The sequence below is a fragment of the Meleagris gallopavo genome, chromosome 23, assembly GCF_000146605.3.
Source record: "Meleagris gallopavo isolate NT-WF06-2002-E0010 breed Aviagen turkey brand Nicholas breeding stock chromosome 23, Turkey_5.1, whole genome shotgun sequence".
NCBI lineage: Eukaryota > Metazoa > Chordata > Aves > Galliformes > Phasianidae > Meleagris > Meleagris gallopavo.
The window spans coordinates 6,539,374-6,565,470 of NC_015033.2; the positions used below are offsets into that span (position 1 = coordinate 6,539,374).

The window sequence follows — 26,097 nt, forward strand, 5'->3', positions numbered from 1 at the left end:
GCGTGCCATACGCGCCCCTGCCTTTTTATGGCTAACAAGGAGCTTTTTCATTCACTTGAAAGATGCTCTTGTTTGTGCACACATTCCTTTATGACCACTGTGCTGTATTTGGAGGGGGAGAAAATAGAGAAAAATGGAAGTGAAATCCGAAGCAGATGATATGCAAAGCTCAGTGGGCCGGGTTGGAACGAGGAGCCAGCAGTCGGTGAGGCAGGTTTTCAGATCGTGTTTACCAATTAGTCATCCAGTAACAATGATGAAATCTTAAGGTGTACTGGAAGCCATGCACAAACCAGATGTGGGCTCCGGCAGCGTTTGCTCCTCACACAGACAGTCGTATTGGCTTTTATTTGTGCATACACAGCTGAAAGCAGCTTTTCTTGTCTAAGATCAGCTTACATCTGTTCAGCATCGTGCTGCCTTTGGGAATAGAAGAATTTTGCAATAATTCTTTGTTCGTTTTACTAATATTTCATGAATTTTTTCCCCCTTCATTTATCCCCGGTTTGCCAATACATTCCAAAATTTAGGTTTTGTTCCTTTTAGTCACGGATTCACATTGAAGTTAAATGCCCTTACCTGCTCTGCTGACCCTACTGGCTGCCTTGGAGCAATCTGAATGCTATGTGCAGTTCTCAGCCATTGCGAAACATTGCTGTGTTCATCTTTCCATTTTATCCTCTTTGCCATGAGTCTGCGAGTATTAGAAAGCCTTGTTCCAAGCCTTGTTTGCTTGTGTGCAAAAATGTGTTTTTTGTTTTTTTTTTTGTGGACTTGTTTTCATCCCTATGTGGGGCAGGCAGCACGCGTGTCCTGTGGGGTGTTCCCTATAAGTGGGCTCCAGATTGGCAGCGGGGATGAGAATGAAGACTTGCTTTAGTGCTGAATGGATTAAATATAGATCAGAGTAGCGGAATTGCTGTGTCAAGGTCATTTTTTCTTAAGGAGATTTCTGAGATGTCTTTATTTTTACTTGTTGTGACACAGTTTTGCTTTAATTACGTCTTGCTCGTCAGATTAAAAATTAGAAGGGCTGCTCTAATTGCAAATACCTTTCTATTTCTTTGGCTGCTGCTGCTCCGTGATTATACAAACAGAGACCTTGTGTTAGGCTAAGTGAAGGAGGGGGGTTTGTTTCCCTTTTTAAAACGCCTCCTCCAGCCTCTGATGTGTTTTGAGATGGGTTTTCCCGTGCAAATTGTTGAAACTGACGTTGAGTTTTCACTTGGTAATGTTATTAAATACGGTCTTTTTCTCCTTGCATTAATATTTTTGCTTTGCTTTGCTTTTCTTCCAGATATGGACGTGTCGAAAGCGTCAAAATACTCCCTAAGAGGGGGTCGGAAGGCGGAGTGGCAGCGTTTGTGGATTTTGTGGACATCAAAAGTGCGCAGAAGGCGCACAACTCTGTCAACAAAATGGGCGATAGAGACCTACGGACGGATTATAATGAACCAGGAACCATTCCCAGTGCTGCTCGGGGATTGGATGATACAGTTTCCATAGCATCTCGTAGTAGAGAGGTTTCTGGGTTCAGAGGAGGTGGGGGGGGGCCCACTTATGGCCCCCCACCATCGCTTCATGCACGGGAAGGACGTTATGAGCGGAGACTTGATGGGTAAGTTCCAAGGTTTCTCTAGGCAGGTATTTTGTATTTGATATGGTGAGAAACACAAACTCATATATAGGGCCCCCAGATGGATTTAAAATTTTGGGAATTATCTATGCTTCCTATTTTGGGTTGGAAACGGAAGTGATTTCTATCCCAGTGGCTGGTACCTGGTGGATCCATAAAGGATGTTTTCTGCAGCTGGTTGGATATCTACACTTGAAATAAGGTGGTTTTAAGATGGAAGATTTCCTTTGGCCAGCATCGATATTGGAGTTACTCTTTTCTAGAAGTAACGATTCCATTTCTTGGATAATATTAAGGCCTTATTCGGATGTATCCCTACTGCCAGATGGAGTTATCTTACTACAACATGTGGTGAAGTTCTGTATGGAGTATCTTCGGAATACTAGAGCCTAAAATTCTGTGAAAGCTTGATGCCTAGTTCTCAGTTCTCACTATACGCAGTTTATGTGTTAATTGGATTGTCACCAAAAATTTCCTAGTAGAATTTAATGATGCAGTCCCTTGGATTCTACAAACAACACTTAGCCATGGAAATAACGCTTGGATGGAGAAGACCGAAGGCAGCTTGTGATGTTTCCATTTTGGATCTACATCATTTCCAAGCTATTGGGATTATTCTTTCTGATGGTATTGGCAAAAAAGTGCTGATGGACATGACTAAATTTTGGAAATTATAGTTTTTTTTAAATGCTGGGATGAGAACTACTGCCTTGAATTTACTGGATGGTATACAGTCAAGACGTCAGTAGCCATGGGGAGTGGATTACTATCTAGTCTCTTAAAAGCTCTTTGTTGCTCCACATTAAGTGTACTTTAGTTTTAAGGACGTGGCGCTAACAATCAGTTTGTGGATACACCAACCAAAAACTGACGGGGCTGGATGGTTACAAGGCGGCTCGAGGATGCCTGCTGGCCAACAGCGATGAGTGCCCTCGTGCATTGGGTCAACTACCAGCTGCTTGATTCAGACATAGGGCTGGAAATTAAAATAATGGATCTATTTAAGTGCCTTCTGTCTCAAGAAAGAAGTCTGGGGGTTTCAGAGTTACGGTTTCAGTCTGGGACTACTTGCTTCCAGTGGAATTTTTTTTTTTGTCTTGTCAATAAGATTTTTTTTTTCTTGTTGGTTCATCCAAAATATCATTTGACACCCTTGCCCATTAAGAAGGTGGATTACCCCTGTAAGAGGGGCCAAAATTGGGGAAGTTATGTTCACAATTCTCTCCCTAGATTTAATTGGGAATATAGGTCGTGTTTCCACACTTGAAAAAGGTTGGTATGTCCTGCCCTGTGTATATTAGCCCCTCTCCTAACCCAAGTCAAACCCTCTCTTTCCACTAACTCCAGTAGTACTTAGTACTAATAGATAAATCAAAAAAGCACTGTAGCCATTAGATTTTCAGCTCTGCTAGCTCCTCTGTCTGTCTTCTGTGTCCTTTTCATGGAAGGACTTTGTTCTTTTATCTCAGCTATAGCAGTAACCCTTTAGAAAACACTGCTTTTTCTCTTACCTGATTAAATCAGCTTTCTCTGATTAACACTTTGTAGGATGCTAAATGCAATCGTTTATGAAAATGCTGATCGTGGTCCTTCAAAAGGGGGGAAAAGAGAGACATGTTTCTGTGCTAGACCCTGAAATGTCTTTAGAAATGCTATTGTTGCCAGCGAGAGATAAGGCAAGAATGAATTTTAAGCACGTATACACATCAATGAAATTTTCTACTGCATCAGCTAGGGAGTTTTTTATATATAATTTTTGAGGGAAAAAAATTGCAGGCAAGACATGAGTTAGCTCTGAAAATAACTCTGAAAATGAGTTATAATTGAACAACAGAGGGTGAATATATTTAGAGGATGAAGGATCCTGTGATTCATTGCAGAAGGAATTAAACTTCCTGAGACGCTAATCAAAAAAGATTCAAATCTGATTTTGAGTTTATAAAAGATATCTGGAATGATTCTGCCATTTTAAATGGGAGACAGACCCATGATGCAGGAGGGGAGGAGGAAGGGCAGGGAAGAATTGGGTTATTAGGATTCAGGGGACTGAAGTGACTAATAATTGATTCTGAGAAGGCTGAGAAAAAGGTTGAAATGTCCTTCATAAGCTGGATAATTAAATTTTTAAATTAACTTTGGCTCTCCTGCCGTATTTAGAATTTTGCAAGTATTTTTTAAGCGTTCGACGTAATCGTTCTTGATCTGCCATTTTGCAGAGGTGATTTAGACATCCCGTGCTGGTGCTTGTCTAAATTAGACTGCTCTACTATTTATAATGTTCCTGTATCTGTTAGTTTTACTGTATCTTTGTTTGAGAGATCACACTAACATTCTTAGAGCACGAAGCTTTCCTTAAGTGACGTACAAAATATTTCAAATACTGAAACAAAATGGATCTTCAGACTAGCCTGCTTACACAGATACAAATTCTGTGATGGCAGTAACAACAATCTCAACAAACACCTATAGAAAAATTAACTTCTGCTCTTCCTGTAGATTTTTAGTGTATTTCGAGGGCCTGCATCTTTTTAGATGTTATGAATACTTGCAATTTAAGTATTCTGATGTTATCAATTAGAGTCTGCAGCTTTAACAAGAACTGAGTGTAGCTCTCCAATTAAAAGAAAAAATCCTTCTAAAAGAATGAAATATTTTACAACAACAAGAAGAAAACCCCTAATTTTCTGGGCCTTTGTCTGGGTAATACTACCCCTTTTGAAAGCAGCTTCTTACCTCTGGGTCATGCTTTGCACTGAGGCTTTCATGGCTACAGCCCAATTTGTGATGTCATTTGTGCAGAGGGATAATTACATGAGTTCTCCAGTCATTACCAAATTCAAGAAAAATTTCTGAAGCTCTTAAAGCAAAAATGGAAAAAAAAAGTTTTATTGTGATGTTCAAAACCATGAAGTTTTTTCAGCGTTTGCTGAATTTTGAAGAAAATAAAAAAAAAACAACAACTAACCAGACCCAAACCAACAATTTACATGAGGATTCTGCACTATAAAGCTTTATTTTTTCCTGTGCAGGCAAGATGCTGGTCATGAAAGCCCAATCTGTAATTAAAACAAAGTGATTGCTCAGCTTTATTGTATATGAATATAACTTTGGAGTTAAGTAAAATGTTTTAAGTTTGTCAATGTTTGCTTGGTAGGTTATTGCTCTTTAGCAGAGAAGCAGTCGCAAAAATAAATTCAGTGCTGAAGTGAATGTTTGCATGATTTGCTTTTAGTTGTGCTTGCCCCTTGCTGATGGATTAAATATTTTTCCCTCCTCCTAAATGCAGGGCTTCAGATAACAGGGAGCGTGCTTATGAACATAGTGCCTATGGACACCATGAACGGGGGACGGGAGGATTTGATCGGACAAGGCATTACGATCAGGATTACTATAGAGATCCTCGAGAGCGGACTTTACAACATGGGCTCTATTATACTTCTCGGAGTCGAAGTCCAAACCGTTTTGATGCTCACGACCCCCGTTACGAACCTAGGGCCCGGGAACAGTTTACATTGCCCAGTGTGGTACACAGGGATATCTACAGGGATGATATTACACGGGAGGTACGAGGCAGAAGGCCAGAACGGAATTACCAGCACAGCAGGAGCCGCTCGCCGCATTCGTCCCAGTCCCGGACCCAGTCCCCGCAGCGGCTGGCCAGCCAGGCCTCCAGGCCCACGCGCTCCCCCAGCGGCAGCGGCTCCAGGAGTCGGTCTTCCAGCAGCGACTCCATCAGCAGCAGCAGCAGTACCAGCAGTGACAGGTAGGACTCTTGTGGCTGCAGTGGACGCGGTGTCACCCAATCCGATGCGCCGTAACTCAACCTGGCGTGCCATCACCCAGCCCAACGTGCCATCACCCAACCTGGCGTGCCATCACCCAGCCCAACGTGCCATCACCCAACCCAACGTGCCATCACCCAATCCAATGTGCTGTAACTCAACTCATTGTGCCATCACCCAACCCAACATGCCGTCACCCAACTTGGTGTGCCATCACCCAGTCCAACGTGCCATCACCCAACTGGGTGTTCCATTACCCAGTCCAACATGCCATCACCCAGCTTGGTGTGCCATCACCCAGTCCAACGTGCCATCACCCAACTGGGTGTTCCATTACCCAGTCCAACATGCCATCACCCAACTTGGTGTTCCATCACCCAGCTTGGTATGCCATCACCCTATCCAACGTGCCATCACCCAACCCCAATGCGCCGTAACCCAACTCACTGTGCCATCTCCCAAGCCAGTGTGCCAACTCTGTGTTCCTGGTGCCTTATCTTTGTGCTTCAGACTGATGGCAGTTTGTGAGTCATGGTGTGGGGTCGCAAGCCTCTGAACCAGAAGGTGTTTGGTGGCAGCTATTCACTGATGTACAAGTAAGCTGACATGAAAGATAGAGAGGCTGAGTTGGTGCAAAACGAAGTTGAGGTCCGTGCTGTTGTTGGTGCTCACTGTTGGCCGTGGTGGATACGTGCAGGGTCCTTGAGGTGCTAGCTAGATGAAACTGTGTGCAGAGCCAAAGCCTTTCTGCAGGCCGGGCTGCTCTCTACGTGATTGGAGAACGGGTTAATAATTTTCCTGTTTTAAATTAGGGCATAAGTTTATTTTAAGGTCCAGCTACTTTATACAGGGTGAATTTTATAGTATTTTTAGAAATGATGAGTATTATTGGCCTGCTTCCTCTTCATTCCCTCTTACCGCTGACATTTAAAAGATGAATGTATTGCCTTTCCAGTTTCTTCCTATGTTTCCTTGCAGCAAAAATTGTAGACTTGGAAGAATTTTTAAAATCCAGATGCATTTCCCTATCGATAAGAGCGTGTCCTTGGTTCTGTAATTCTGTAATTTCTGTGGCTTCACTAACCACATACAGGGAAGAAAAAAAAGAGTACTAGAGCTAGCCACTGGATTTCTTTAAGTAAATGGAAAATTCATCTTGAAATGCCTCTCACGTATGTGACTTTTTGAGAGCAAATCCAACCTAAGTGTGGAAACGAGGAAGTTGCTGCTGTACCTGTGGTTGCTCCGTGTTATTTGGTGAAGGCTTTCCAGAGTTGGAAACATTTCCTTTGCATACCAGTTCTTTTTTAAAAAAACTGAAATATGTAGTAAGTAAATACATGTAGCAGTACGATAAATATTTAGTGATGGGTTGTTAATTTGAATTGAATTTTCCAGTGGTAATTCTCTAATAGTTATTCTCATAAAGTCTTTCTTGCTTGAAGGGTTAGATGGGCGGTGTGAGCAGAAGTGAGTTCTCTTGTATACTGTTTTCTCCTCCTGGATGCAGAAATCCAGGTCCTTCAGTCTTCAGAGGTCTCAACAAATGAGAGATGAGCTGAAAAAGTCCTGGTTACATTAAAGGCTTAAAAAAAAAAACAAAAAAACACAAGCAGGAAAAATCCTCTCTTCTGGTGCTCCTTTGGTCGCAGTGAGGATAGAATGGAGTCCAAGGAACTTGTAATATTTATAGAACGCCGCTGTTAGGATGTTGAGGCTGGGGGAAATACAGTGTGAGTTTTAGATATCATCCCACTGGAACAAGGTTTGCAGATTTAATCAGGAGATAAGTGCTGTCTGCTCTTTGGGCATTTCATTTTCTTGACAGTCTGTAGTTCTGGTAATGGAAAATGAGGTGATGCTCTGGAAGGAAAGGGAAACAAACGTTTTTTTTTTGTCTTTCTAATAAAGTAAATTCAAATTCAGTGGAACAAGTAATAGAATCTTGGAGGTAGTTTTCATGTTGAAGGATCAGAAAGGAGCTTTACGTGTCTGTAAGCATGAGGCTAGATAGATAAGCATTTAACCACGCATTTACCTTGTAAAGCAAAGTCCCACCTGGCCTTGAAGTCATGAAGTGGGGCTTCCATGTTCTCAGCACACGTTGAGCTTGGCAGTGTGAATACATCAGTGCCTTGCGAGGTGGAAACGGTCCGTTCTGTCATGCTGAGAATATTTAGGTCTTCATTGGTTGGAAGTCACTGGGCACTGGGAGAAACGTCTTCACTGTGATGGTGATGAAACCCCAGAGCAGGTTCTGAGCAGGGCTGTTGGTTCCCCGTGCCAGAAAGGGAATGGAGCATGCCTTGAATGGTGTGTTCAGCTTTCAGTTAGCCCTGAGCATGGCAGGCAGCAGGATGGGACGTGATTCGATTCTGCTCCGCTCCGTTCTGACGCTGAGCTGCTGTGATTGTTTGTATTGGAGAGCACTTTGTCACCGTGTTTGCCCACAGAGGTGGGTCGCTCACCCACGCCCCGAAAGCACGGTGGTCAAACAGTGGGGCTGTGAGGAGTGCAGGTGTTAAACACCATGGGAACTGCGTGTGCCAGCACCACTCCTTTGGGCTGGGAAGGAGGAGCAAAAGGGCAGCAAGGGAAAGGCATGGCTGCATTCCTTGTGGTGTGGTTTCCTGAGGGCTGTGCGGAGTAAATACAGTTTCCATGGCATGGAGATGGTTTTCCTGGGCCATAATGGGAGGGAAGATGCTTTGCAGATTGTTCAAAAAAAAAAAGGAACAAAGCTTTTATTTCATCAAGGTTGAGATTTAGATACTTGAAATGCATGTAGGGGATTTGTAATGGGAACTGCAAAGGAGTCATGTAGAAGATAAGCAGCCGTGCGGGATTTCCAGCACGTGGACGTGTGAGCAGTGCGACTGTGCCTTCAGGTTTGCACTCAGCAGCCCGAGGTTCCCTTTAGATAGGAACATGCCTGTGCAGTTTTATTTGTAATGCTGTGAGGGCGGCTTGCAATCAGCTCAGCCTTTTCTTAATGATTGTGAGGTCAAGGATGCTGGCAGCAGAACCCCTGCCCTCGGGTGCGCCTGACCCTCAGCCTGCTCCGAGCAGGAAGGCTTGGAGGTGTCTGCAAGGCCAACTTTTCCTTCCCTGCTTTTTGGGAGCAGCGGGAAGACCCCACATGGCACAGAAACCATGCTGTTGTCATGGCAGCTCCATCCCTGTGAGTTCCACGCTGCAGTTTCTCGATCCCACGCACACCGCAGCAGCGCGGATTTCCTGCTCTGCAGCCCGGGGAAGGGCTGGCTGCCTTGTGCTGCTGGATGGGGCCGTGCCTTAGCAAAACGGTCACTTCTCAGTGCGTTTTTAAGTCTTTGATTTCCTTCCAAGTGTTTTGCTTAATCATCTCGAGTAGGCTGAGGGAAGGAAAGAATTAGCTGAGGTCAGGGAAGTTGAAGCTGCCCGTCTTCCTTCTCAGCAGCGAGGCTAAGGCATGGAGAAAGCCACCTCCTTGTGCCGCCGTGCTCTGGAGAATGAGAGGAAACGAAAAGCTAAAAAAAAAAACAAAGCAGAAAACGCCAAGAGTGATGGCTGTGCAGTGCTGGGGGTCCGAGTTCTGTTGTCTTGAGGGAAATAGGCCTGGGATGTGAGGGGCAGTGGAAGGGGTGAGAGGCACTGCAGCACCTCTGTGTGCTCCGCCGTGGAGCTCAGATGGAGCCGTGGCATGGCAGGCACCAAAAGGTAGGAGAGGGGATTCCCATCATAAAGACCTCCGGAATAATGAGCAGTTTAATAATTTCTAATGAATATTCACATGGGGGAATGAATGGAAAGAAGGAAGGTTGTATGAAATGCTTCCTGAAGAAATGCTAGTCATTATGATGATCAAAGGAGAGCTCCAGCCGGCGTCTGTGTTCAGTCATACGTACGGCCATTAAAGCACAGACACAGAGTCTCTTCATGTCTTAACAGGCGAGTTTGCAAATACAGTGATGTGTTTTTTTCCCCAAGGAGAGCGTTTTTGGCTGTGCCAGGAGCACAAGTGCAGGCACTGTGGTACCTTCCTTAAAGAACTCTGCTTGAGAGGCCCTGGCATTAACCTTAAAAACAACCTAAGTTGTTTATGCCGTGTTTAAACTAAGGTGACCCAGGTGAGGATTGATGGCAAATAAACCTTACTGGAAAAAGATTGAATATCCTCCCTTGATCTTTAGCCACTGAATTAGCCGTGTAACTGATGCACTTAGGTTTGCCCTTAACTTCCACGCATTGGGCATAGTCTTACTGTGACTTTGCTGCTGCCGAAACCACTAATGATGGCATCAGGGTTTTAAGCACGAAAGCTTCTTAACGAGCGATTAGATCTGCCTCTGAGATCCTTCCAGTCAGCCAGGAATGCAGTTTGCAGAGGAGAACGCGGCGTGGTTACGAGTGGCAAATCACAGCGTGAGGGAGAAGTGAGGGCTGTGTGAAGGGGAAGCAGTTTGCGTGGGCCAGGATGTAGTCATAATTTCTTAAATACCGAAGGCATGACTGCATGTTTGGTTTAAAGGGAAGCAGAAGGTGAGTTTCTAAAGGGAAGAGCAAGGAAACGTGCTGTACAGATAGCGTGTTAATAAAAAGCAGAACCTTACGGTACCACTTATTAAGTGCTCAACTGCTAGGAGAACAAAACCAACCCTTTTAGTGTGTCTGGCATGGAGAAATCAGGCTTCTCCGAGCGTCCTGCCTTCGTGTGAGATTCTGGTGATAAAAGCAGGGAGGCCTATTTTTTCTTTCCTGCTACGTGCTGGATTTAGAAACAAGCAGCCTGTCTGCCTGTGAGCACAAGTGCTCCTGGTTGCAGGAGTGAAATGTGGAGCCTTCCAAGTATCTCTCTGAAAAATGTCCTTAGCTCAGTGCACGGTTGCTTTTTGTAGCTCCTGGTGATTATTTTAGCTAGAAGATGCTTAAAAATGGAGGATTGCAGCGAGAGCACCTTCTGGAGGATCCTTTCTGTGAGAGGGAAGTGGTTTTCAGGTCTGTCTTGTTTCTTCCCCAGCTGCTTTGTATTTTCCCAGTGCCCAGAAACCTTCATTGTTTTTATACCTGGGCAAAATTAATAAAAAGTCACGGAACACTTCAGGAGTCAGTGATTGAGGCCCAAACCCACCCCATCCAGAGGACGTTCACATGATTTATCATCACACTTCCATTTGAGAGTACAAAAGTTGAAGGCGTTGCTGGCCCGCCCTGCGATAACGTGTGAAAGAGCAGCTTTGTTCTCTGCCTGTTGCTTCCCAGCCCCAGCAGCCCCGTATCCCCTGGCCGTGGGGAGCTGCAGAGTGCCCTGCTTGTTGTGGCTGCTCCAGCTCTGACCTCCTTGTATCATCCGACACCTGGTTTGGTAAGAGTGCTGCAAGACCTCAAACCCTTAAATTATGGCAGGCTTACCCAGCTGCTTGGGAGTTAGCCCCACCCTAACATGTTTGTTTACCGCCTGGCGTGTCCTGTTGTCTGGATTGTGAAGGATGAATAGTCAAAGAAAGGAAGCTGTCAGGTTCGTACCCATTTTCTGTCCCCCCTCACTTTCCCAAGGCGTGCGGGGCGGCGTTCAGCCCAGTTGGAGGGCAGGAGGTGCCCTGCACTGCTGGGCTCCGGTGCGCTGCTGTGAGTCTGCCCTTGGCTGGTTGTTCTGAGGAGGGAGGTGAGGAGCGGCTCGTTTTGTGGTTGCGGAGCCACACAGATGCTATCTCACGCCGATCTCAGATGTAGTTTTTGTTGAGTTTGCTTTTTAATATTAATATTTCCCTTGATTTTTTCAAACCACGTGCAGAGAAAAGTAGTTTCCTGAACGTCGTGTGTCTTGCTGTGGATGGGAGGCTTAACTCCTGCTCCCCGTCAGGACAGTGAGCTGTGGGAATTCCTCAGACTGAGGCTGTTCACGTGGGTGATGGTTTTCATTTGCATTTTTCTGCACTTTTGCGTTTTTCCCACAAGTATCAAAGTCCTCACCCTCCCTCACTCCACGGCCTCGTTGGGGGGATGGCACTGCTGGGCTTTTTGGGGAAGGGGAGCGGGATTGCTTCCTAATGGATGGTCACAGAGAAGTGCCGTGTGTGTCCCCGGGCTCCCAGCCACACTGACGTTTAATCACTGCATCACAGCAAATATTGCTGACAGAATTTGAAGTGGGGGATTGTGAGATGTCTCAGAGAGGAACTCAAGGGCTGCTCCATCATGTGATGTTGCGCTTGGTTTGTGGATGGTTAAGTCTGGCATAACTCTGTGTGGTTGCTTAATAGATAGAAAGACACGTTTTTCTTATGATACGATACTATACTGTTGCACTTTACCTGTTCCAGAGCTGTGTTTTGTTTTAACTCTTGTGGCTTAAGTGTTTTCTATTCATGAGAAATTTCACTGAAAGTTCTACTTTTAGTTTTATTTTTATTTGCACGTGGGCAGCAAGTGAAGTCATTTCCAAATATAGTCCTAGCCAAGAGATCCATCTGTTCTTTGCATTTTCAAACGACAAATTAATCCTCAGCATACAACTCATCACACGTCTTTCTCTTTTCTGTCGTGCACCTCCTGCAATCACAGGAGCGACGTGGTTTTCCCAGGCCTTCCTTTTGCAGTAGCCCTGTGCAGGAGGACAGCACTCACCCTCTGCTCCAGCTGCTGGGGTTGGTGTAAAACAGGGTAAAATAAAGAAGCCTGGGAGACCAGTCAGCCTTTGATGTAGTTGGCATTTCTTTAACAAGCGAGATGAGGTGTCGGGCAACAGAACTTGTTTCCAAACCACCCTCAGTACACATCCTTATTTCTGATTGAGCAATAACGTTGCTTTGTCCATTCTCACCCCTGGGACAATGGTGGCCATTTTTAGAAGGACCAAACTTGCACGGCTTTACCCGTCAGAAATGGAATTTCTATATTAAGCTCTGCATGCTCCCGGTTTTACTGAAGCAGCAGTGTTTATCAGCTGTGTGTCTTGGCTCAGCTTTCACTGCAGCTCCCATCGACAGAACAATTCTGTTTGTTGATAAGAGATTTCCACGATTTCCAAACAGCCCCAAATCCCAGCGAATGAATGGGGACCATGGCTGCACTTTGAATGGCACATTGATATCCTGGTTGTACTCAGGGTAGGTTTCTCTTAAAGTCCTCGGTAGGTGCCTTCACGAAAGCGTTGCAGCCGCTGTTCAAGAAACCACCTTCTCATGTCTCTTTCTCAGCATTTTGGAAAGCTCTGGCCTGCCTTGAGCCTCAGCCTGCTGCCTGGGTGATCACAGCACAGCCTTGGGCAAAGCCCGTGCCCTGCGCTTCCCTTGTTTTTCCATCTGCAGTGCGGGGCTGTGAGGATGTACCCAGCTCACTTCATTCTCTCCCAGGTGGGGTTGCAACAGATTCGTTTAGATCATCTGTAGATAGCTGGCAAAAGTTGTTTACTTTAACAGCCCGACGGTAATTCTGGCCAGAAGGTTGAGAAGAGATTTTTCCTGCAGACTGTGCAAGCTGCAGCAGCGAGCCCTGCCCCGCTGACGTCTGTAAAAGCAGCTGTGATCACAGGCAGCGCGCAGCAGCACGGGGACGTTCCCAGATCTGGAAGGGAAAGCAGCTCTGGTTCACACTGGTGGAAGCTGAATCGTGGGAACGTGACGGCACGGAGCTGTTCTGCACTTCACCCTCGAGGCCTCTCTGGCTTCAGCCTCCCCGGCTCAGTGCATGCAGTGTTTTGCCTTTCCTCTGCCTCTCAGGACTTTTGTTTTGGCACCGGCGCAGTGCGTTGTCCCCAGGGGACCTGTGTGCAGCAGGTGGGTGGGCAGCACCTCCAGGTGGCCCCGTCCCAGCACAGGGCTGCGCCTCCTGGCCTCGGCGAGCAGCTCTGGGCCCGTAACCAGTGTGTGTTTTCCAGGTTAGCTGTTTTCTTCTTGCTCGTACAAAGTTCACCCCGACAGCCGAGGCTGAGGACAGAGGGATGAGGTCAGGGAGTGGTGCTGGCGCTGCGTTGGGCACCGTTCTCAGCCAGACGTGGATTAATGCGGAGTAAATGTTCATATGGCCATCCTGGAAATGGTATTGTAACCCTAATGACCAGACACTTGATTTGGGTTAAAAACACAGGAACTGTACCTTAAAAATGTCCAAGGCTGAAAAAGCCCTTCCAGCAGCCTGTGTGAGTTGGCTAGCTAACACATCCAGGGTTGTCGTGGCTGTGCTACTTTCCCATGGCCTTTAAACATCATTTTACTTCTTTCAATTTAGGATTCCAGCCCAGCAGGAGATTGCTTAAGTCTCCTTTCTGGGCGTGGTAAAGCAGAAAAAGTTGATTAAAAGAGGTCGTCCTGATTTCATTTGTCTGCAGTTTGTAATGGCCTTTCTTGGAGCAGTAAATACTTCTGTATCTGCTGAGCTCTGATTTTTCACAACTGTTTTCTGCTAACACGTAGGAGGTCTTTTTTTTTTTTTTCCCTCTCTTGGTAGATTGTTTTCTCATAGCTGTGTGTTGTTAAATACTTCTCAGGGTGACATGCACAGACCAAAGTTCCCTGGGTGGCAAGTTTTCAGTGGCTTGACACGATGCCAGGAGTGTGGTGCAATCACTGCCTCCCAGCACAGGCTGGAGGTACCACGAGGCAGGCTGCAGGCACAGAGTAATGACACGGAGGCACTGTTTGGTGTAGCTCTGCTCTGGTTTTCTCCACCCTCACATGCCAGGCAGCTCATGTGTTGATATTAAAATGGAAAAGGTTGTTATGAAATGGAAAAGGAGGGTTTGGGCTCGCTGTGGTATGTGTGTGTGGGCTGAGCCCGCCCAGCTGCAGGCCTGCAGTCTGCAGAGCATGGTAATGGCTTGTTAACTCAATGCAAACAAACTCGGGATGTCTGACTCGCTTTTCTGATGCTTTTTACTCAGGCTCAGTAACTCCTTGCAGCAGGGGAAAACCCCACGCCTCTATTCATTTCCACCAGGCTGAGAAATGGTTCTGTTGTGCGCGCATGCTGACACGGCCTCGTGTCACACAGGATACGTCGTGAGCACCAAACAACCTGCAGGGCTGTGGGTCAGTGGTGGTAGAATGTGCACAGCTGTGAGGAAGGGATGCTCAGAGCTCTGGGTTCTCATGGAGGCCCATAAATGCAGCAGGACAGCCATGTGGATCCTCTCACTGGTGTCTGAGCTTTGCTACGGGGCAGGCTCTGACGGTGCTCTGTTCCCATCCTCTGTTTGAGGATGCTCGAAGAGTGCGGATCTGCTTTGGCTTGCTTTCAGGGAGGCAGAGGGTTGGTTGTTGGTGACCTTGCTCCCAGTTTGCTGCTGGAGCCCCACGTGCACAGTGTGCGAGTGCTGAGAATGTTCGATTAAAAAAGATTTTCAGGTGGAATTTAGCATTAGCAAAAGTGTTCTGAGTATGCTGACACAAAAGGAAACAAAGTCTGAATAACTCTGAGTAATCTGCTTGTTCCAACTTATTTACAAAGGCGAGGGACTTTGAGTTTTGTGGGAGGCCATTAGTTACTGTTGATAACGTGCGTCCTTTGGGGTGGTTTGGGACTTCAGCACGTGTTGAGGATGAAAGGAATCCTAGTTAAACACGTTTTTAGTTCGGTGTAGTGCTTTAAGGCAGAAATAGCAGCTTAAAATAAACCTATATCAGAAAATGAGGCATTTCCAAGGGCAAGCTCCTTTGCTGTGTGGTCAGAATGTGACACGTTCCCTCATGTTTTTCATGGTGACCATGATAGCTTTTGCAGAGTGTTGGCCACCAGTAACCAGGTCTCCAGAACTGCTTTTCCAAACAATGATTTTTGCACTCCAGGGTCTGTTGGCCATTCCTCCGCTGCTGTTTTCCCAGAGCTGACATCGTTAAGCCCAAGAAATCTCATCTTGTGTCTGGAGCCCATAGACAATAAAAAAACACCACGAGGATTTGTGTCTTCTGGATCAGCACACGGCGCTTTGCAGGCCTTGTTCTCTGCACGCAGATCATCTCCTGTGGCAGAGCTGGGATCTGAAGAGTTCCTGCTATTTCCATTCAGAGATTGCTCCGTGTTAAATGTGAATTTCCTGGGCTGTGTTGCTGCCATGGGCTGTGAGCAGCCTGTTGGTGGGGCAGGGCTCCCTGTCCTGAGCAGATCATTGCTGCTGGGAGGTGATTCTGGCAGGGTGTTGAATCATGGCTGACCCAGGCAGGGCTTCTGATTCTGGCTCATCCTGGCAGAAACAAAAAAATGGCTTTGAATAGTTCTCTAAAAGAGCTCTGGATCGTTTTCCAGTTTCGCTTACACATTTTTTTGAAGGAAACTGTTACAAAAAACCACCTAATTTTTACCTTTTCCTGCTGAAATTTTGCATACGTTTCCCCCTCAAACAATTTTAGGCATCTTGCCTTCTAACTCAGCCTGGCCACGAGGGCTGGCTTTGTTGCCTTTTGTCCCCAAAGCTGACGTTCAGCTGCCTGCAGCACACATTAGCACTTCTGCTTTATTTTGCACCCAGGCCTCCCTGCTTCCTGCTCACTGCACTACAGCTGACTCACACTTCTCGAATCAGTGCTCAGAAATGACAGCCGTCCCACATTTTAGAACTGCAGGAGGGTAAGGCAGGCTGTGGGATCCCTTGATTCAGCTCAGCAGCAGGGATCCTTTCACATGGGCTGCCTCGGAGCCCGCTTTTATCTCCGCTGTGCTGGGAACAAAGAGAGCGGCTGCCTTTGTGTGCTTCGCTTGGGAGCTTTCATTTATCATACATAAATAGCACATAACTTCATCATTCGTTAGAACTGCAAAATGCAATTAGTGGAAAACGAGGTGTATTTCAGTGGGAGTGAGAGGTGTGCTGCGTGCGCCAGGATCTGGAGCGTCATCTTTGCAGTTACAAATGAGAAAAGCAACATCTGTGTGCTGAGAACCAGGCGTGCTGGGGCTCACTTTCGTGGTCTGAACCCCAGAGCTCAGTTCTGTGCCTGGTGGGGACTGAGCCCACATGGACACCGACAGAGCACTGGGTTGCTGTTAGGTTTATCGTGATTATTAGAAAATAGATGCAGAGATAAATACTGTGAGTAAGAACGCCGGCATCCTGAGTGCTTGTAAAACCCTGTAGACAATTGGATTAATGTTTTAAAAGGGCTCATAAATTATGCTTGTAGCAGAGAGTGTGTGGGAGAGGAAGGCTCCACGTCTGCCTCCTTAAAGAGCCTCTCCTTACAGCTCCCATTTCCATCCGGTTTTGCTAACAGCAAAATCAAAACCCTGTTTTGTGTGAGGCCAGGATAAAAGCTGCAGCAGAACTCGTTGCAAAGCTGTGTGCAGATCTGAGCTCGATGAGCGAGCGTCTGAAAGCTGCCTCTTCCCAAACGAGCATACGTCACAAGCAAACCTCCTAAAAGGCAAATGAAGCCGTAAGCCTGAGATGTTTAAAAAAGCAAATTCCCAGCGCAGGCTGCCTCTATGTGAGACGTGTGTGTTGTGACAGCTCAGGAGATTAGTTGTGCTGGCATTCTGCTCGGCTGAGTTTACATGGACGTTGAGGAGCAGGTTTCCCTGTGCTGGGAGGAGGCTGCGTGCCAGGCGGGGAACAGCCGAGGGCAGGCACTAAGCTGTTCCTTCGGGATGGTCCCAGCTAAGGGTGGTTATTTTCCAAATACAAGGAGAAAACCAGCCATATTAGCAGTATTTGGGAACGTATCCGCATGCAGCATCCATGTTTTAGCTTTGTGTGAAAGCGTTCTGTTGTTCCGGTTGAGACTTCCTATAGCTCACTGTCACATGCTTGTTTTGATTCTGCTGCGGCTGTAACTTCATGACACAGCAGCTGTAATTAACTCTTCCATCAATCTCCCATTCACGCAGCAGAAAAACCTTTGGCTTAAGCTCTTGAATGATTATATCCATGTTTCTTCAGTTGGAAAAGGGACGAGCTTCTGCTGAAAGAAAGGGGAATTGTTCCTGCTGCCGTTTTTTTCCTCCCTGAAAACTGAATAGAGAAAGCATGACTTTTTCCTGGGATGCCTCAAAGCCTCCATTTGCTTTGGGACACACATCCCTAAAGCTCCACGCACGCAGTAGGAGTTAGCGGCGCGTTCCCCCTTTCCCAGAGCCCCCTTAGGTAAAGATGAGAGCTGTGCTGTGTGACTCATCCCATTCAGTGCAGTGTTTGGGACACGGCTGTGCTCTGCTGCTCCGATGTCTCACCGCGTTACCCACGGAGGAGTGCTGCCACTCTAACAGCTTGTTCTTCTTAAATGCTAAAAATATCCCATTCCCATCCTAAAGCACCGCTCAGATAGAAATCCAGCTCTACCACTTACTTCAAAGACACAATCTCTCAGCAAAGACGGGTATTTGAAATGTTTGGCTGGTGGTACCGAGCAAAGAAGTGCAAAGGGGCAGAGTCTCACTGCAGCCCTGATGTCTATTTTCACTTCCCTGGGGTATGGCACAGCACCCTGGGGCTGCTCTCGGTTTGGAAATTATTTTCAGACTCTCCCCCTTCATCCTTTGGTGATGTTTGTGTTTTCAAAGCGTCCCTGCTGCCCATTTTGCTCCGTGCTGACGGAGAAGCAAAGTGCACAGCCACAGAAATGCAGAGCGTGGTGGGAGAGGTCGCTGCATCAGGTGGTTAAAATGGTCGGGAACACAAAACCATTTCCCTGGGAAAAGAGGAAGAGAAAATGCACTGGAACAGGTTGCCCAAGGAGGCTGTGGATGCCCCATCCCTGCAGGCATTCAAGGCCAGGCTGGATGTGGCTCTGGGCAGCCTGGGCTGCTGGTTGGTGACCTGCACACAGCAGGGGGTTGGGACTGGATGAGCATTGTGGTCCTTTGCAACCCAGGCCATTCTATGGTATGATATGAAGTCAGATGGTTTAATGTGAAGAGGGAATGCGGGAAACCTGTGGAATAATGTCAGATACAAAAAAGATGAGCTTGTTTCTCATCTCTAACACGATACAGAGACAAATGTGAAAAGCAATGAACTTCAAAGCGTGGCTGTTATTTCTGTACGTGGCAGATCCTCCTCCCAGCGCTCACTGAATTGAAATTCCAGCGGAATTTTTTAGAAAGTCGCTTGTGTAATGGAGCCTCTCCAGGGTTATGTCAGACACAATTATTTTTAGCAGTGTTAGAAGCCCTTGTGCCTCCGGGAAGAAACCAGCCACTGAAGAAGCTGACGTGTCCCCACTGGGCAGGCTGCAGTCACATTATTCTCTACATTTTGTATTCTCTGCAAAGGCGATAGCTGTGGGGGTCCTTTGCAGCTCAGAAATCCTATGGTTCTGGGATCCATCCCTGGGAGGTGTGGAGCCTTGGGAGACATTAAGGGGCTGCCCATCAGCTTGGCAGTGGATTTCATGTTGTGCTGTGGGGGATTCTGTGATGTGCCCTGTGTGTTTTGCCATCCTTTGCGTGCTGTGCCCAGGCTGATAAGCTCTGTCATTCCGAACACAACAGGATCCATCTGATGTTTTACCCATATTCCATTTCCTCGGCCTTCACCTCTGAGGGTTCTGTGGGGTGGTTGTGGAGCATCTCTGAGCTCCCACGTGTGCTGGGAGCAGCTCTCCTGCCCCAGGTGAGGAAGATAAGGCAGCTTCAGGAGAGCCCTGTCCCCATGGTTTGATGTCAGCATGGTCCCAAACAGCTGTGTGCTGCCACTGACCGCCAGCGTGCTCTGAGAGCAAAGACAGCTCTGAGAGCTAACCAGAAAGCCACCATAGCTCAGGCAAGGTTTGCTTTCTAATTCCATCCCCGTTGTCCTTCTGACCATTCCCTTGTGCCTTTTGCAGCAGTGACTCCAGCAGCAGTTCGAGTGACGAGTCGCCGGCACGCTCAGTGCAGTCCACAGCGGTCCCCGCACCTGCATCCCAGCTGCTTCCATCTCTGGAGAAAGATGAACCCAGGAAAAGTTTTGGGATCAAGGTCCAAAATCTTCCAGTGCGCTCAACAGGTACGGTCACGTGCAGAAGTGTTCCTTCAGTGTTCCAGAAAAAGGGAAAAAAAGAAGTAAGGGTGGGATTATTGACTGGTTAAATAATTTTTATTCTGCATCCTTGGTGTTAAGTACCTTTTTGAACTTCACTGTTGAATGGGAAAATGTGTCGTTTGATGAACCAGCTTGTATGAAACTTGGTTCATACTTGGTTCGTATGCTGCCATCACAATGCAAGACAGTTTGCAGGTTACGTATGAAAAGCATTAAGTTGTGGTGCTACACTCCTCTATAAATTCCAAGTACAAGGGTGGATAGTGGTAGGACAAGGGGGAATGGTTTTAAACTGAGGCAGGGGAGGTTTAGGTTGGATATTAGGAGGGAGTTTTTCACTCAGGGTGGTGAAGCACTGGAACAGGTTGCCCAAGGAGGCTGTGGATGCCCCATCCCTGCAGGCATTCAAGGCCAGGCTGGATGTGGCTCTGGGCAGCCTGGGCTGCTGGTTGGTGACCTGCACACAGCAGGGGGTTGGGACTGGATGAGCATTGTGCTCCTTTTCAAACCCAAGCCATTCTATGATTCTTTGGCCGAAGGAGCAGTCCTGCTGTGGCTTTTGTAGCTTGGGCCAGGAATTTAATGTTTTGCATCCATGAAAGAAAGCTGTGGTTGTGATAAAAGTTGAGCAGTGCCCTCAGATTCTTTCAGCATCGCCAAACTGAAGCTGTTGAGACAGAAATTTCCACAGTTTTATTCTGTTTGCTGTCTGCCTCAGCACAGTTTTGTTCTGATGCAGTTAAAGAACAGTTCAAGTGTTGCTTAACAGTTTCTGAAGGCGTTTTGTTGGGAGAGAAGTACTTCCATGCTTCGGACATCCAAACTGACATTAGGTACAGGGCTGTGGTTTTGTCAGAGGTGTGCATTTTTTTCACCTCAGGAAGAAAAATGCATTCTAGGTTTGGCTGCAGGTCTTAAAAATGCCCTGCAGCTTATTGCTGTGTGCAAGAAGGATGGAAGGAAGTTCTTCAAATGGAATTGTAACAAAGACCGGACAGGAATGGGTAGAAAGATTAACCTGCGAGGAAGGGACACAGGATAAAGTTCAGGACAGCTTTGATCAAGCTTCTAGTACCATAGGTGTTATGAAGTGGCAGCATATGAGGTTTGTCCCCCAAAGCCCTGCCTCATTTAGAGCAGAAAATGGATGCTGCCCAGGGGAGGAGTGCAGAGTGCTGAGAGAACATCCAGTGTGGCTCCTGTAGGAGCAGAGATGTGTGTGCTGAACGAGACAGGGCTGTAAGGGGCAGCAGGATGGTGCCTTCCTCGAGGCAGCTGTGTGCTGCCCCTGCAGACGGGCTTCTCTTAGGGCTTCTGTCTCAGCTCTGGTGCAATGGTGGGAAAATTGCTTAATTAGTGACCATCTGTGAGAAACCCAGCGTGTCCCATCGCCACAGCTACTGGAGCTGGTGCTTAGAAACAGTGATCCAGATTTCCAGGGGAAGATTTGAAGCATCTCCAGTGTTTCACTTAGAACTGGTGGGCAGCTTTGGCTTTTAATTCTCACCATGCCTCAGCTTCTTGTTTGTGTAATACAAGAACTTAGGGTTTTGTATTGCAGCACTGAGTGCTGAGTCATATTTCAGAAAGAGTATTAGATTTCTTAACGTTCTCCCACGTTGTTACAAAGTGTGTTTCACGCTACTGACACATGTTTGTTGGTTTAGATACAAGCCTTAAAGATGGACTTTTCCATGAATTCAAGAAGTATGGGAAGGTGACGTCGGTGCAGATTCATGGGGCCTCTGAGGAACGGTATGGACTGGTGTTCTTCCGACAGCAGGAGGACCAGGAAAAAGCACTGAATGCCTCCAAAGGAAAGCTTTTCTTTGGCATGCAGATTGAAGTGACAGCTTGGATAGGACCAGGTGAGACCTGTGCCGGACGTGTTGCTGCCCTGGGCACAGTCACTGCTGAGGCACTGTAGAAATAAGAAATCTTAAAACCTCCTTCCTGAAGAAATGTAGTTTTAAGAAACTGGGAAATAGGCCAGAATAAATTCCAGAGCTAGGAGAGTGGATACTGTAGGTCAAACAGGGAGAGAATTCCAGTCTTAAACCTCAGACAAGGAAAGCTGCCATCCTCTCATACAGTGGGATCTGCTGCTGCTGCTGGGAGCAATCAGATCTTCCATATCTCAGTGGAGCAGGAGCCAGTAGTGTGATGTAAGCATAGAACAGAGTCCCCACAGCCACCTTTTTTCAGCTTTTAATTAAAACAGCTAATAACGGCTTAGGCAGCGTAGTGTGAATGACTAATCAGTGAAAGCTGTGGCATTGAGCACGTCGATTTCACACTGTACTTCAATTGTTTGTTTAAAAATAAACTTGTGAAAATCAACTTTTTCCATATGCTGTTCCCCAAGTGCGATGAAGCTTCATTTAAATTCTTGACAGACATTAATACTTGTAAAAGAGTTAAGTTTCTAGGGAAGCAGATACAGAATGGAGCAGCTTTCCATCTGAGGATGCTCCCATTCCATAGTGCTCACCCAGTGATGTGATGTTTTGAGTTGCACCTAAAGAGGGCAGTTCACAAGCTGTATTTTTGTTAAAGACATTGGCTAGTCTCAGTCAGATCATATCTGCTTGTCAGGAAGTAGACTTGAACAAACAAATCAGTGTGAACCAAACCCACATGAAAAACACTCTGATGTGCTAAAAATTTCTCACTCTTCTGCTTCTAGAAACAGAAAGCGAGAATGAATTTCGTCCTTTGGATGAAAGGATAGATGAGTTTCACCCAAAAGCAACAAGAACTCTCTTCATTGGCAACCTGGAGAAGACAACCACCTATCATGACCTTCGCAACATCTTTCAGCGCTTTGGTGGCATAGTGGTATGTGAATTCTTTTTCTGCTCTGTAGGGTATTATTGCCCATTCTTTCTGTACAGACCTATAAAATGCTGCGAGTGGTGGAACATCATGCTGCTGATAACAGATAATTCAGTCTTTCTGTAATAATCTGAGTCATTCATCTTGCTGAAATATACCTGAAAGCTTTTCTTTGCATTTTGAGTGAAATCTCAGCACATGTGTGTTGAAGAGATAATTTAGCAGTAGAAGCAGTCTTGGGAACGTTTGTAAGAAATGTGCCTTCTGCCAGCCCAGAATATTTGCAGAAGAGCATAGCTGAATAGCTGGGATTTAAATACTCCTAGTGCTGCTTTCGTATTTAATCAGCACCACTCTGTGAAGTCTGCATTTCCTATTCATGTCTGAAACAAAGTGTTGAGCTGCTGCATGTGGCAGTAGCCATCAGCTATGGCAGTCTGTTCCCTGACAATAGGGCAGAGGAGGCACTGAACAGATGGGGTAGTGATGACACATGTGGGATTTGGGTTTTTGGCTGAGCAGGCTGATCTGCATGAGGTAAAGCAGCAATCATTCCCTTCTCCTCTCCTCATGCCACCAAATCATATCAATACTGCAATTATGAGAGATTTGCCAGGAAATTACAGCGAATATAATTAGTTGAATCTGAGCTTCTGCACTTAAAGTTTATTCTGTGTGCTCACTGCACGGTTCTTTGGAGGCTGTGGCTGCATTATCTGTTTTGCTCTGGAGTACTGCAGAGGTATCAGTGAAAGGAAGGGACAGCGTGCTTCTGTGTGTGTTGTGGACAAACACAAAATGTACATTTTATTATGGCTGGCAGCTCTTGTGCATCCTACCTCTTGAAATCGGTGCTGATTTATGAATTCACACAGCGCCTGTGGCTTCAACCCTTTTCTAGTGTTGTACCAGCTGAGCTGTCCCGATAAAGATGCTTATCAGTGATACTGCACTGTCTTGTAAATTGGATTTTCTATGAAACAGTGCTGTATTGTCAACATTATTAATTGGTCAGAATTCAGCAGCAGTGCTGCCTTGCTGAATTTCCATGAAAACTTACAAGCTCAGGTGCAAAAGGGACCAGCTTTATAATCTTTCCAGTGGATAATGAGCAAAATGATGGTTTTTTTATTTGCCTGCCAAAAGAAATTGCTTGCCCAGAATGAGTGGTCAGGTATAATTTGCCACAGTTGCAATAGTTATATGCAGTAGTTATATATAGCTGCTTCAGATGCTTGGAAATGCAGTCCTCAATTAGCATTCCACTTAAATCATTAGGTCAAGGCAGTAGAATTCCAATAGTTGTGTAAATCTCTCTGTTCACTTCTGTTTTCCCAGCTAAAGATTTCTTAGGTGAGACCATTTCAGACTGCTGCCTTGCCTCTAAGTTTATTAACCACAAAATCAGTCTGTCCTGACTGTTGGAACGTTTGTGCTTAAGCTCGTGCTGTAGCATTGGCATGCAGTACACAAAGGAAGCTTCTGCGATTTAAACAAATAAACCCCAGCACTCTACCTTCTATTTTCAGCTTGGAATGAATCATAACATCATGAGTTTGTTCAGAGGCTTTTGGTACATTTGCTAGTACGAGTGCCGAGCTTGAATGTTAACCAAATGTCAGCTGCAAGCTTGCTGCTTTTATTTTTAAATCAATTAAAATGAGCCTTATTTAGACTTTCATTGCTTTCTTGTGCCTGCATCTGCTATTGAATGGGCTCGTGGTGGCTTAAGGTTAAATATCAGCAGTGATAGAAATTTGGGGTCTTTTTCGTCTGTGTCACATCAGTGCCAGACTGGTTCAGGAGATGTGTCCAGCATCCCTCTCTGCCTCCAGGAACAGGATGGGTCGGGTTTGTTTGGATGAGAAACCCTGTGTGGCTTTTGGCCCAGAAATGAGGATCGGAGCAGGCTGTTTTCTCTCAAGCCTTTGCAAGCAGAAATACAGACAATTCTTGGTGTTGTCTCTCCTTGACATAATATTAGCAAAGCAAAGCTGCTGTTCGTTGATCAGGTCAGGCTGGCTTCTGTGGGGTTGAATTCTGAATCTGCATTATAAAGAGCTCTCCCTGTGTCAGTAAGGATTTGGTTTTACCACTGAATGAGATACAGCAGAACAGCAAAGTTTTCGACTATCTACTAACATTTAAATCCTCTCTGTGAAAGAAGCATTAATTAAACAATGATTGTGAGTATCAGAAGTCCTTTTAGATCCCGTTAGGTTGTTGAATATCCTTTTCAGCCTGTTGCTGATTGTCATTTCCTTTTTCTCCCCAGGATATTGACATTAAGAAAGTGAATGGTGTTCCTCAGTATGCATTCCTGCAATACTGTGACATTGCAAGTGTTTGTAAAGCAATTAAGAAGATGGATGGGGAATATCTTGGAAACAACCGGCTCAAGGTAAAGAAATCTTCCCATGGATGGTATCCTTCTCCTGTTACTTTGGTTTGCAGCATCTTAGGACATTTTGGATCAGCCTAGGCCACGCAAGTGAGAATTTTTTTAATGCATAGACCAGATTAGAGCGCAGTGTTTTCACCACCAGTATTGGGGTTAATCATCATTTTTGCTGGCTGCCTGAGCAAGGAAGCCCAGCATGGAGCAGACCTGGAGACTGCCATTCTTTGGTTTGCCCCTTGAAGGCAGAGCTGGGGAGCTGCCCTGGTACTGACAATAAACGGAGGCTGTGAGTCCCCAGAGCCATCAATCTGTCACCTTCCAGAAGCATTCAGATTGCACAAGAAACAAATGTTGTCAAACACTGTATTTGTTTAAGCATGCAGAATTATTTTCATTAATTGCTGTTTGATTTTTTGTCTTGCTTGCACCTGTGCAAGATGCTAATTTTAGAAAAGCCATACAAACGCCTAGCTTTTTTCAAACGACTCTTAATTAGGCGTGCTCTGTTCGGTGAGTTTAATGCTTGTGAATTGTACTGATGGACGTTTTGCCCTTTTGTGTTCAGCTGGGTTTTGGAAAGAGCATGCCTACAAACTGCGTGTGGTTAGATGGTCTTTCTACAAACGTTACGGATCAGTATTTAACTCGACATTTCTGCCGATACGGGCCTGTGGTGAAGGTAGGTGGGAGGCTTTGGTGTATGGTTTGAAGTTGTTACTGTCTTCCTTTCTTCACATCCTGTCCTTTCAACCCCGGCTGTCCAGGGCTTTATAGCTCCAATAGAGAAGTTCTCTCTGGGATGTAATTTGGCTGACAGGGCTCTTCTAGCTTTGCATCTCGTCCATCTGATCCATAGAGCAGTTGCTGCTGGTGTTTGGAGTGAGCCGAGATAACGAGCATTGGAACCCGTGTGTAGCTCTTGTGCAGTACAGCCTCACCCCAACAAAATTTCTTTAGGCTGCTCACACCGTAGGAATAGCAACCTAATCAAGTAGTGACACTTACGCGTGCTAATTACATTAATAGACATGACTACGTTTTTTCATTAGACCAAAAAACGACTTCTTAAATGCAGTTAGGACAGTCACAAAAGCACGTGAAGGAAAAGAAGAAAGGCAGTGACTGTGGAACATGTCCTGCAGCAGTGGCACATCACCCAGCCCCTCCATGAGCGAGATCTGTGCACATGCTTCACCTTAAGCATGTGAGCTGTCCCTGTCCTTTTGGACGTCGATGTGCTGAAAGTGAAGCTGTGCATGTACATCTTCTCAGGATCTCGGGGTCTTGCCTCCTTAAGGAACTCTGTGGATTTGTGTTGCAGCTTTGACATTCTTTATTGTAGTTGTTGTTGCTTGAATTATAAGTCTGTGTTGCTGAAGGAAGCTGATATTTGGAAACTGGGTGTTTAGCAACTGAGCGGTACTGCAGACTATCATAAGAAAAACTGTTTCCATTTTGTGATTAAATGTTCCCTTTACCTTTTTTCCCCCCTAAGACATATTGGAAATTT

General features: G+C 46.0%; 1 protein-coding gene across 1 annotated transcript; it reads left to right on the top strand.

Moving 5' to 3' along the window:
- Positions 1-1,277: 1,277 nt before the first annotated feature.
- LOC100549795 (msx2-interacting protein-like) lies at positions 1,278-25,311 on the top strand. The gene is made up of 7 exons (XM_019622582.2): positions 1,278-1,618; positions 4,923-5,399; positions 19,155-19,315; positions 21,019-21,219; positions 22,038-22,189; positions 24,462-24,587; positions 25,153-25,311. Exons 1-7 carry the CDS (start codon positions 1,419-1,421, stop codon positions 25,294-25,296), a joined length of 1,461 nt encoding a protein of 486 aa, XP_019478127.1. The 5' UTR covers positions 1,278-1,418; the 3' UTR covers positions 25,297-25,311.
- Positions 25,312-26,097: the final 786 nt, after the last annotated feature.